The sequence below is a fragment of the Ascaphus truei genome, chromosome 4 (genome assembly GCF_040206685.1).
Source record: "Ascaphus truei isolate aAscTru1 chromosome 4, aAscTru1.hap1, whole genome shotgun sequence".
Taxonomy (NCBI): domain Eukaryota; kingdom Metazoa; phylum Chordata; class Amphibia; order Anura; family Ascaphidae; genus Ascaphus; species Ascaphus truei.
This window is the reverse complement of record NC_134486.1, coordinates 244,147,771-244,160,997: the sequence shown is the minus strand read 5'-3', so window position 1 is coordinate 244,160,997 and position 13,227 is coordinate 244,147,771. Positions and strand designations below refer to the sequence as shown.

The 13,227-nt window shown below is 49.5% G+C and overlaps 1 protein-coding gene across 26 annotated transcripts in view; it reads right to left on the bottom strand.

Annotated features, from left to right (window-relative positions):
* AIG1 (androgen induced 1) overlaps nucleotides 1-13,227 on the bottom strand; it is a 448,408-nt gene that overhangs the window by 406,738 nt on the left and 28,443 nt on the right. Inside the window, exon 2 of one of the 26 annotated variants that reach the window (XM_075597134.1) lies at nucleotides 7,432-7,718. The exons of the other annotated variants lie outside the window; for them this stretch is intronic. Within the exon in view, the coding sequence (XP_075453249.1) occupies nucleotides 7,665-7,718 (54 nt within the window). The 3' untranslated portion in view covers nucleotides 7,432-7,664. Of the gene's footprint in view, nucleotides 1-7,431; nucleotides 7,719-13,227 lie in introns of those variants that run through there. 26 annotated transcript variants of the gene reach the window in all.

Here is a 13,227-nt window from a genome sequence, read left to right as displayed (position 1 = left end):
GGAGTATGCTGACGAGGACGCCCTTCATGATGGCAGGGGTAAGTTGAACGTTTTACTTACTTTATTAATGCTGGCTGGCTAATGATTGATTTTATAATGTGCAAATGCACTATTATCCATATGTGAATAGTCATTTTACCCTTACTGTACTGTATGTGTTTGGGGTGGGGGTGGTTTTTGGGGGTAGAGGAGGTGGGTAGTAGGGTTGTTGTGTTTTTAAATATTTATTGTGGTTAGCGAGGATGGGTGAAGTTGGCATTTGGCCCTTGGTGGGTGTTTATACCTACCAGGTGGGTAGCGTGAGGGGTTAACCCCTTCATTACCTTAGCGCTAATAACTGCTAAGATCCTGCCGATAAGTGGTTCGTCGCGGCTCACCTGGCATTTTTTTTCCCCGAGGCTTACTGACTAGCAGTAGGCCTTTTTGGCGAAAAAGCCCAGATAAGTGGCTTATCGAGGCTTATAGCATAGGCCCCAATAAGTGTGTGTGTGTCTCTCTCTCAGTCAAATTGTGTGTGTGTCTGTCAGTGTGTGTGTCTCTCTGTCAGTGTGTGTGTCTCTCTCTCTCAGTGTGTCTGTCAGTGTGTGTGCGTGTGTGTGTGTTTGTTTCTGTCAGTGTGTGTGCGTCTTTGTGTAACTCTGTCAGTGTGTGTGTGGGTGTCAGTCAATGTGTGTGTGTGTGTGTGTGTGTGTGTGTGTGTGTGTGTGTGTGTGTGTCTGTCACACTGTGTCTGTCACAGTGTGTGTCTGTCAGTGTGTACATCTGTCTGTCAGTCAGTGTGTCTGTATGAGACATAGACATTTAGTGTGTGTGTGTGTGTGTGTGTGTGTGTGTGTGTGTGTGTGTGTGTGTGTGTGTGTGTGTGTGTGTGTGTGTGTGTGTGTGTGTATCTGTCTGTCTGTCAGACAGACAGACAAACTAGCTGAGACAAACACACTGACTGACAGACACACACACACTGAATAACAGGCACACACTAACTGAGTGACACACACACACTGATACACACACTGACTGACAGTCAGTGTGTGTGTGTCAGACAGTGTGTTTGTCTGTCAGTGTGTGTATATTTGTTTGTCTGTTAGTGTGTGGGTCTGTCACATACGCACATACTGACAGACACACTCACACACTGACTTACAGACACACACACAAACACACACTGACACTCACTGACAGACACTGTCTGTGTGTGTGTGTCTGTCCGTGTCCGTGTCCATGTGTGTCCGTGACAGTGAGTATCTGTGATACACACACACATATTATACAGCCGTGACAATATCACCCCCACCTTTTTATTTTACTAAGCTCTGGCTCCTAAAAATTTGAGCTGGCTTTCGTTTTTTAATATTTCTGCCCACGCCTATACATAATTTTTTGAGTTTGAACCGTTTAGATGTTATTTGGATTCACTTTAGTTGTTAGTTTATCGTTTTTCTGTTAAGAACCCTCTAGAAGTTTCTTTAAAGTTTTTGTGTTTGTAACACTATGAAACACGGACACAATAATTTTGGTTTTCCACACAAGTTTATTTGATGAGTACATTCACTTTAAAAATACACTGGTTTATAATCTCATTACTTCTATTTACTGGTATTCATATCACAAGTTTAAATATATACCCTGCTCATCAACACAGAGTTCAGTGACAATACATATATTCATACCATGATGTATATTAGTTTCCAAGAGATGAAGCTCAAGTAATACGAATTTAAATTAAATAGTTTGTCCTTCCTTCTTTGTCAGTATGTGTATCTGGCTATATCTCTCTGATTACAATGTTGACCATTTATTATTAATTAAAAGTTACATTTTATATAGGACTGAACTAACATTGTGGTTATCTTTTTGTGTGCAGCTTTAAAGGGATACTTTTATCTTTAGTGTTGGATGCTCATATCGAATGCTCCATAAATCTGCCATATGGATCACTCAGCAAGTCAATGCAGAGGAGGAAACAATGACACTGGTTATGTTGATAATTCTGCTCTAGTCTTGTTATTTACCTAAGCACACACCGTTGACTGCCCTCATCGTTTGTTTCACTTTTTCCGTTGCCTCACATGTACATCATTTCCCTCCCACCACTTGCCCTTTTCATTGATTCTACAAAACACTCTGATCTAATTGTCACTCTTCTTTTTACCTTTCGCTTATTGTGCCAAGCATCTTTAGGATAAAGAAAACGTGAATGGAAACGTGTTGTTGTTTAGTGCCAAGCTTTCTTTTGAAATGTTAGTTAAGCTAAATTAGTAAAGCTTATTTGAATAAACATGTACATTTTGTGTGGGAGACCAGAAATATGCTGCCCCATCCTTAATGAACCTGATTAATTTACATTTCATACATATCATTGATACTCAAATTAGGTTATCTGATATTAAAATTATTTGCAGACTACAGGATATCTATAATGCAATATCAAACTACCACTCTTTTAAAGACAGAATAAAGGGTGATGACTGTAGCCTTTTATCAACACGGTACTTGTCTATTAGGGAAATAGGAGAAGTGGGAGGATTTAGTCAAAATTTGTCAGTTGTACTTGTCAGTGGGATAGGAGAAGTGGGAGGATTTAGTCAAAATTTGCAACTTGCTTATATTTTTTACTTGTATTTTTATCTGGTTTATTACTACTTATTTATTAAATGTATTTAATCAACCAGAATGTCATTTGTAATCAAAACAAAGCTGGGTCTTCAATACTACAAATTACTATCAAGAGGTGAAAAAAATGAGTGAAAAGTTTAAATAGTGTATGGAATTACCTGACACAAAAAAAAACAGATTATCTGGGTAATATTTTTCGATTATATATGAAATCCCTGAGCTTGTTTAAACTTAAAGGAATGTAACCCCGGTCTCTTTTCAGCCCCAGAGACCCCCCATGTAGCGCTCCGAGGCTCTGCGGCACACCGGCTAGCGGGGGCCGCCATGACAGGTTGCACGTGCGTGCGCGTTGGTCGCGCAGGCGCAGTAAGGGTAACGCACGCGGTCCCAATGCTAAAGAAGTCCTGAGTGGACTACAATTCCCAGCAGCCTCTGGGGATTGCCCTTTCACCCCCATCACGTGCAGCCAGCCAGCAAATAGGGTTTTGCAGCTTCTCCTGTGGAGGAAGGCTACAATGTTGCGGGGACCACGTTTGGCAGTTGGAGCTGGGAGCAGGAAGGGGAAGGAAGGGTGTAGGGAGCCTAAGGGGAGCGGGGGGGGAGAAAGGGGAGCTGGGGGGGATAAAGGGGAGCGGGGGGGGGAGAAAGGGGAGCGGGGGGGGGGAAAGGGGAGCGGGGGGGGACAAAGGGGAGCGGGGGGGGAGAAAGGGGAGCGGGGGGGGAGAAAGGGGAGCGGGGGGGAGAAAGGGGAGCGGGGGGGAGAAAGGGGAGCGGGGGGGGGGAGAAAGGGGAGCAGGGGGGGAAAGGGGAGCGGGGGGAGAAAGGGGAGTGGGGGGGAGAAAGGGGAGCGGGGGGGAGAGCCGGCGTTGGCCGTGAGTTACATTTAGCGCTAGGAAAGGGGGGGGGGTGAGGGGGGGGAAAAGGGGGACGGGGGAAAGGGAGGGGAGGGGGACGGGGGAAAAGGAGGGGGGGGACAGTGGACAGGAAGAGGGGACAGTGGCCGGGTGGAGGGGGGGACAGTGGGCGGGTGGGGGGGGACAGTGGGCGGGTGGGGGGGGGACAGTGGAAAGGACAGTGGACAGGAGGGGATGGGAGGGGGGGAGTGGACAGGAGGGGGGGGAGAGTGGACAGGAGGGGGGGGAGAGTGGACAGGGGGGGGACAAGTGAAAGGACAGTGGACAGGAGGGGATGGGAGGGGGAGAGAGTGGACAGGAGGGGGGGGGGAGAGTGGACAGGAGGGGGGGGGGGAGTGGACAGAGGGGGGGGAGAGTGGACAGGAGGGGGGGGTGACAGTGGACAGGAGGGGGGGGTGACAGTGGACAGGAGGGGGGGAGTGGACAGGAGGGGGGGAGAGTGGACAGGAGGGGGGGGGCAGTGGACAGGAGGGGGGTTGGTTTGCTTTAAATTGACGGTTCCCTCCTCTCCACTCCCCCTGTATCTTTCTCCGCTCCTGACCCCCCCCCCCCCCCCCATGTGTAGCTCCGGTCCCCACTCTACAGTGTCTGAGACACAGTGTAACACACACACACACGCACACAGACACACACACAGTGTCCCACACACACACTGTCACGCTGTGACACACACACACACACACACTCACTCAGTCACTCACACACACTCACCTCTCCTTCTGGCCACCGCCATGTTAGTTAGTCCGCGAGGGAGGAAGGGGTCTTTCCCTCCACCGCCATCTTAGGTGCCGCGTGGCAGCGGTAGGCTGCCCTGGCCAATGCCTGTCCCCGCGCCAGGGAGGTGAGCGGGAGGTGAGGGGGAGGTGAGGGGGAGGTGAGCGGGAGGTGAGTGGAGCGGGAGGTGAGTGGAGGCAGCGGCAGGCTGCCCTGCCCACTGCCTGTCCCCGCGCCGGGGAGGTGAGTGGAGCGGGAGGTGAGTGGAGGCAGCGGCAGGCTGCCCTGCCCACTGCCTGTCCCCGCGCCGGGGAGGGAGTTGAGCGGGAGGGAGGTGAGTGGAGAGGGAGGTGAGTGGAGCAGGAGGGAGTTGAGCGGGAGGGAGGTGAGTGGAGAGGGAGGTGAGTGGAGAGGGAGGTGAGTGGAGAGGGAGGTGAGTGGAGCGGGAGGGAGTTGAGCGGGAGGGAGGTGAGTGGAGCGGGAGGTGGAGGGAGGTGAGTGGAGAGGGAGGTGAGTGTGATGGGGGGGAGAGGACAGAGAGGTGTGTGTGTGTGTGTGTGTGTGTGTGTGTGTCCCTGTGTGTGTGTCCCTGTGTGTCCTTTGGCCCGTCACTCCGCCTCAGGCCAATGAGAGGTGTGCGGGGGCGGGCGGGCCAAGGGACCAATGAGAATGCCGCTAGGGACGCAGACATACAGTGCTTTCAGAAATATATAGTAGATACAAATAGAGGAAAATGCCATGGCAGGATATGTTTTTAAAAGAATTAAACTGGTATAAAATACTCTCAGACGCCAGTATTCAGTCGTGCATTAGCGAGCACGGCTGTCTAGCCTGAAGCAGCTGCAGTCTCCCCTCCTCCTGGTATACTCTGACTAGAGTCTGTGGGGTTCCGCTTCCTCTGGCGACCTCCAGTCTGTCAGACTTTACCTCCGGCACCTGGAGGTAAAGTCTGACAGACGGGAGTTCGTCAGAGGAAGCCGCTGCCGGTCTGACCCCCCAACCTCAGCTGTACACGCACCGTGGAGGAGTAGATACGGCGACGGGACCCTCGTCCAATTTCCAGCTTGAAGGGAGCAAACACCGCCTGTCCACAGGAGTGGAGTAGGACAAGCAAAGCGGAACCCCACAAACTATGGTCAGAGTGTGAAAAAACAAATGGTGTTACCCACAATGGCGCTTTTAACCAAATCTGTGATATTCTTTGAAATAAGAATATATATAAAGTGATACTCGTGCTTAAATACAATTAATTCAATACTTAATAGAAGTGCATAAAAACATATACATGTGAAGTGTAAAATACGAAGATGGAGTATTAGTCCAAATAAAAACAAATGTGATTTGCAGCTCAAACCTTCTTGTAGATTGTTTTCTCAATCCATATGTTTCTCAGAGGTCCAGGTTTTTGAGGGAGCGCAGGTATATATGAAAATAAAACATACAAACAATAGTGCAATATGTTTTAAATGATTTTGAGGAGTTGCTTTCTCCAAAATCCAGCAAAGTTTGTATTCAAACGGCAATTCTGTGTATTTTGCGATGCTGTAGCCAATATACAGTGGTGTGAAAAAGAAAGTACACCCTCTTTGAATTCTATGGTTTTACATATCAAGACATAATAACAATCATTTGTTCCTTAGCAGGTCTTAAAATTAAGTAAATACAATCTCAGATGAACAACAACACATGACATTTTACACCGTCATGATTTATTTAACAAAAATAAAGCCAAAACGGAGAAGCCATGTGTGAAAAACTAAGTATACCTTATGATTCAATATCTTGACGAACCACCTTTAGCAGCAATAACTTGAAGTAATCATTTTCTGTATGACTTTATCAGTCTCTCACATCGTTGTGGAGGAATTTTGGCCCACTGTTCTTTACAACGTTGCTTCAGTTCATTGAGGTTTGTGGGCATTTGTTTATGCACAGCTCTCTTAAGGTCCAGCCACAGCATTTCAATCGTATTGAGGTCTGGACTTTGACTGGGCCATTGCAACACCTTGATTCTTTTCTTTTTCAGCCATTGTGTTGTAGATTTGCTGTGTGCTTGGGATCATTGTCCTGTTGCATGACCCAATTTTGGCCAAGCTTTAGCTGTCGGACAGATGGCCTCACATTTGACTCTAGAATACTTTGGTATACAGAGGAGTTCATGGTCGACTCAATGACTGCAAGGTTCCCAAGTCCTGTGGCTGCAAAACAAGCCCAAATCATCACCCCTCCACCACCGTGCTTGACAGTTGGTATGAGGTGTTTGTGCTGATATGCTGTGTTTGGTTTTCGCCAAGCATGGCGCTGTACATTATGGCCAAACATCTCCACTTTGGTCTCGTCTGTCCAAAGGACATTGTTCCAGAAGTCTTGTGGTTTGTTCCGATGCAACTTTTGCAAACCTAAGCCGTGCTGCCATGTTCTTTTTAGAGAGAAGAGGCTTTCTCCTGGCAACCCTTCCAAACAAACCATACTTGTTCAGACTTTTTCTAATTTACTGTCATGAACTTTAACATTTAACATGCTAACTGAGGCTTGTAGATTCTGAGATGTAACTCTTGTTTTTTTTTTGCAATTTCTCTGAGCATTGCACGGTCTGAACTTGGAATGAATTTGCTGGGACGTCCACTCCTGGGAAGATTGGCAACTGTCTTGAATGTTTTCCACTTTTTAATAATCTTTCTCACTGTAGAATGATAGACTTTAAATTGTTTGGAAATGGCCTTATAACCCTTCCCAGATTGATGGGCAGCAACAATTGCTTCGCTAAGATCATTGCTGATGTCTTTCCTCCTTGGCATTGTGTTAACACACACCTAAATGCTCCAGACCAGCAAACTGCTAAAACTTCGGCTTTTATAGAGGTGGTCACACTTGCTGATGATCAATTAATCAAGGGCATTTGATTAGCAGCACCTGTCTGCTACTTAGCATTTTAATTCCTATGAAGCAGTAAGGGTGTACTTAGTTTTTCACACATAGCTTCTCCATTTTGGCTTTATTTTTGTTAAATAAATCATGACACGGTGTAATATGTCATGTGTTGTTGTTCATCTGAGGTTGTATTTACCTCATTTTAAGACCTGCTAAGGAATAGATGATTGTTAGTATGTCCTGATATGTAAAACCATGGAATTCAAAGAGGGTGTACTTTCTTTTTCACACAACTGTATCCACAGGTGTAGGGCATTCATGGAATATGGTAAAGAGACCACAAATAGTGTAGAGTGATAAAAGCTTTATATAAAGTAAGTATATGATAAAACACACTCACATGGTGTCAGATCAAAGTAGGCATTGTGATCAAATATCAAGCGCAGGCAGCTGGAATCCGGAGGCGGTCTCCTCACTCTTCTCCTCAGCAGCTCTCGCATCGCCCGTCTCTGTGCCTACGGTTGAATCCCCGGATGATGGACTGGAAGCAGGTCAGCAGGCAGGTAGCACTGTGTGCAGAGTCCCATACAGTGATTTTTGGATCAACTTGTAGAGATAGAAAGGGGGTGGCCCGGGATTAAAGGGGTTACACCCCATTTGGCCATCCCCTGACCTTCCCCGGGAGTCAAAGGGTTAACTGGGCTAAGACCCAGAACGGTGATTTAACCCCTGTAATGACATGTACATGTGTATTCCCCTGTTTTTTCCTGTTTTATTGTAACATCTGGTCTGCCGCCCACACACACACTGGGATTTATCCGGGAGCACAAGGGTTAATAGTTGTATAGTGATTATAGCCCTTTGTGTAATTTTCCCGCCTTTTCAGGCACCATTTTGCAGGTTCCCATAGGCCGCAATTAGGGCTCAATGCTTCTTAATGGTGAATCTTGCTGGGGAGTCCGGTTCCTGAGAAGACCAGCAGATTGTGTCCGAGAGGGAGAGCGGCGGTTTCCCATTGAAAGTCAATGGGCTCATTGACTTCAATGGAGAAATCCTCGAGAGAGCTTTCCAGGAACAAGTTGGCTGCCGTCCAAACCGCTTAACCGCAAAGCGGATACAATTTCAATAGAAGAGCTTTGATCACTTACAAGTCAAGTTCAACGACAAGTGACGTGCGAATAAACAGTTCTAGGGCCCCTAGGAATAAAATTCTTTCTGTCCCTAGTTCCTAGACCTCCCCCCACTCGACCACAACCGGGTCCCCGTATCCTGGACCCCTGATAAGGGTCGAACCAAGAAGAGCGGGCCGCGCCATAGGTTCCAATAGCGGCGGCAGAAACAGCTCAGGAAAACGGCTAAGTGTCAAATGTAGAAATTGGTATTCCATAGCTCCGGTTCCGGATGGTCCAGAGAGTCGGGTTTGGGGTATCTGTAGCCACTGCTCTGGCATCGCTGCAGCACCATCCTTGACCCCTCTGGGACCAACCCGACGGAGTATGGACCGACCTTCGAAAGTTCGGATTTTTTTTTCTTTTGGGTCATGGTCGTGACTTTTCATCCGTGCCAAGCGGCCATACCGGCGCTACGAGGAAAAACTCCATTGACTTCAACGGCGGCATCGCCCCGTTGAAAGTCTATGGCGGGGATTCCCATAGCCGCCAATGGCGCGGTTTGCCATTGAAAGTCTATGGCGGCAGAACCCGTTGTTTTCAATGGGGATTTAGTGAAAAAAACGTGATTTATTTTACAGCAGAGATTTGTGTATTAAAATTGTAAAAACGGTTTTAAAGTGTATTTGGGTATCTCCGGTTTCCCAGGTCGTAGGCAGGGTCGCAAATTGGACCATAGGGTGTCCCAGTTCCGGCATTGAGAACTGGGAAGTTGTTGACCTGCTGGACCCAAAGGAACTGGATAGTTTAATATGTTCATGTTTTATCCAACATACTGTATTCCGAGATATGGGTAAGACTCAGAGGAAATTCCTTTGCATACCAGAGTAGCATATGGCCCCAAGAGGCCGACCCCAATGTCTAGGACCTGAGTATGTTTTCAAAGGATTTGTCACTCTCCACCTGTTTGCATGAGGGTGGAGACTCCTCAAACCAGAGCAGTCTTCAAGTGTTCCATTTAACCACCTCACAACAAAGGGTTTCCTGCCAGGTACTCCATTTGGTAGACTAGCTGGCATTCCTGATATAGAGGAGGGGTTATAGAAATGGGACCCCCAGAACTCTACTTTCGCATATCTCAACTGGCCGGGGGGGGCATGGGTCAAAAAGTGTTCCCACGTTAACCACTGGCTGGAGTTAATTGAAAACCAATCCACACGTACTCAAGGTTAAGGATAGGGCACAAAAGGTTTATAAACTGATGTTCACCCTGTATCCTTTGTTCTTCATTGCTATGCTATATGCTTCTCATTCCCCAACCCCAAAGTAAGTGTACTTCTTGTCTGTTACTGTATTATTCGTGTGTTCACCTATCCAGAGGAATAAATATACTTTATTATATCTAAGACTCATCCCAGTTCAGACCCAGTGATAAATATATATCATCTGTTATATATATTTATGTGTGACTTATACAGCCTGCCATAATCTCACCGTGACACAACTCTACACGCTTCACCGTTGCTACGGTTTCATCATGACTTTGATGAAACCGTAGTAAAGGTGAAACGATTAGAGTTGATGCAGAATCAACAGCAATACATTTGACTAAGTGGGAGTTTCAGTAACCAGCCCCAGAAGTGACTTGGTTGATGTTAACATCACAAACGCATTATTTGGTCATTACCATCAAGACCATCTGTATCAGGAGGCCCCTGAGAAAAACCATCAATGCATATGGTTAAATCCATATAGCAGAAATTGAATGTGGGGAAATTCTCAGGATTATTCCTAGCAGTGCTCCTGTTTGTATTAACAACAAAATCGTTACTAATGTTCCTTAACATTTTGAACACTTTGATACATTGTGTACATTATTACACTGTTGTATTTTTTTCCTGTCTTCCACATATTTATATGATGTACTGAGGCTACGCGCCAGAAGACACCATCTTCTTTTTCACTGCCCCACTTTCAGAGGGACGTGGAAGCCCCTCTCTGGATTCTGGCTGCTGAACTTAAGTATAAATCTGGACATAGTTATCATTCAGTACATCGAATTATCACATTCGGGACACTTTTTTCCAATTGAAGAGACTTGTTGTTATTTTAAACAATGTTGACAACTATTTCCATCACCATAACTCCTTTATATTAATAGTGTTAGTGTTTAGCGCTACACCCCCCCCCCCCTTTTTCTGTGAAATAGGTCTACCTGGATTTTTTCTACAAACTGGTAGCCTCTTCCCTCCTCCTCCTCCACGTGGAAATCGAGCTTAGACCAGCATACTCAACCTATTGTTTCATTTCTTTTTTCACAATTATCTATTTTGTCTAAAGGGCCTAATTTCTTGAGGGCATCAAACCAACTATGTATCAATGTTTTGTTAAAAGCTAAAAATGTGATCTAACTGGCTTCTGAAAGCCTTTAGGACATGACAACTCTCATAGGGAGCTCTGACGTCAGGGAAGCCAAAGAAAAATGGGAACTTTAATGAGATATTTAGAAAGGCTTGGTTCAGATTAAGATGGGTCTGTCACCAAGCCAAAAAGCCCACAATTCATGTGTGAAACAGATGCGGACCTTAAGGCTCTGTGTCCACTTAGCTAGCCTAATTTACAGTTAGAAATGGGCGCATTTGTATATATTTTTTTCCAAACTTTCAAAAAAGTTAAAAGAAAGTAGCAGAAAAAGCTTGATCAATTTTTTTAAAGCAGCAATCCATGACATCTTTTATTTTTTCATTTTTTTTTTATATTAGACTAGCTGAGAGACCGGCGTTGCCGGGATGTAAATGCGTAATAGGTAGTATTATTTATAAATCGTGGAACAATAGGTGAGTATTTGTTGTAAAGGTTGGATAATAATGTTGAAAAGAAGATGGAATAAAATGTAATACGATGTTGTTTAAAAATGGTTTATTGTAAACACACCACAGTGCAATGTATATTTTGGTGACATAACAGATGTAAAAATGTGAGGCGTGTGTCCTGCTAGGGTGTGAGGCGGCAGGTGGCGCGTGGGTTGTGAGTGCTGTCTGTGAGTGGGGGTCCTGCTAGGGTGTGAGGCGGCAGGTGGCGCGTGGGTTGTGAGTGCTGTCTGTGAGTGGGGGTCCTGCTAGGGAGTGTGAGGCGGCAGGTGGCACATGGGTTGTGAGTGCTGTCTAGTGAGTGGGGTCCTGCTAGGGTGTGAGGCGGCAGGTGGCGCGTGGGTTGTGAGTTCTGTCTGTGAGTGGGGGTCCTGCTAGGGTGTGAGGCGGCGGGTGGCACATGGTTGTGAGTGCTGTCTGTGAGTGGGGTCCTGCTAGGGTGTTAGGCGGCAGGTGTCGCGTGGGTTGTGAGTGTTCTCTGTGAGTGGGGGTCCTGCTAGGGTGTGAGGCGGTGGGTCAGTGATGTCGGTGCGTAGGGGCGGGAGGCAGCAGGGTGTGTGTGGCGGCAGGTATGTGTCGAGTGTGGCGGGAGTCTGTTGAGTGCATGCAGCGGCTGTGAGGCGGTGGGTGAAAGGCAGAGGCGGGCGGAGGTAAGGGCGGGTGAAAGGCAGAGGCTGGTGTGTGCGAAAGCAGAGGCGGGGAGGCAGGAAGGCGAGCAGGAAGGCGAAGATTGGTGGGAAGGGGGGGAAGGGTGTGGGAGGGGGGGGGAAGGGGGTGGGAGGGGAGGGGGAGGGAAAGGGGAGGAGGGGGGAGGGAAAGGGGAGGAGGGGGGAGGGAAAGGGGAGGAGGGAAAGGGGAGGAGGGGAGGGGGAGGGAAGGGAGGGAAAGGGGGGAGGGGGAGGGGAAAGGGGAGGGGGAGAAAAAGAGGAAAGGGGAGGGAAAGGGGAGGGGGAGGGGAGGTAAAGGGGAGGAGGGGGAGGGGGGAGGAGGGGGGAGGAGGGGAGGAGGGGGAGGGAAAGGGGAGGAGGGGGGGAGGGAAAGGGGTGGAGGGGGAGGGGGGAGGGAAAGGGGAGGAGGGGGAGGGAAAGGGGAGGAGGGGGAGGGGAGGGAGGGGGAGGGGGAGGAGGGGGGAGAGGGGAGGGGGGAGGGGGGAGGAAAGGGGAGGAGGGGGGGGGAGGAGGGAAAGGGAGGAGGGGGGAGGGGAGGAGGGGGGAGGGGGAGGGGGGGGGAAGGGGAGGAGGGGGGGAGGAGGGAAAGGGAGGAGGGGGGAGGGAAGGGGAGGAGTGGGGAGGGGAAGGGGAGGAGTGGGAGGGGAAGGGAGGGGGGAGGGAAAGGGGAGAAGGGGGGAGGGAAGGGGAGGAGGGGGAGGGGGGAGGGTAAGGGGGGGAGGGGGGAGGGTAAGAGGAGGAGGGGGGAGGGGAGGAGGGGGGAAGGGGGGAGGGAAAGGGGAGGAGGGGGGGAGGGGGGAGGAAAGGGGAGGAGTGGGGAGGGGGGAGGGAAAGGGGAGGAAGGGGAGGGGGGAGGGAAAGGGGAGGAGGGGGGAGGGGGGGAGGGAAACGGGAGGAGGGGGGAGGAGGGTGGAGGGGGAGAGGAGGGGGGAGGGGGGGAGGGAAAGGGGAGGAGGGGGGAGAAGGGAGGAGGGGGGAAAAGGGAGGAGGGGGGAGAAGGGAGGAGGGGAGGAGAAGGGAGGAGGGGGGAGAAGGAGGAGGGGGGAGGAGCGGGGGGGGAGAAAGGGGAGCGGGGGGGAGAAAGGGGAGCGGGGGGGGGGAGAAAGGGGAGCGGGGGGGGGAGAAAGGGGACCGGGGGGAAGAAAGGGGAGCGGGGGGGAGAAAGGGGAGCGGGGGGGAAAGGGGAGCGGGGGGGAAAGGGGAACGGGGGGGGAAAGGGGAGCAGGGGGGGAAAGGGGAGCGGGAGGGGGAAAGGGGAGCGGGGGGGAGAAAGGGGAGCGGGGGGGGAGAAAGGGGAGCTGGGGGGAGAAAGGGGAGCGGGGGGAGAAAGGGGAGCGGGGGGGAGAAAGGGGAGCGGGGGGGACAAAGGGGAGCGGGGGGGGAGAAAGGGGAGCGGGGGGGAGAAAGGGGAGCGGGGGGGGAGAAAGGGGAGCAGGGGGGGGGAAAGGGGAGCGGGGGGGGAGAAAGG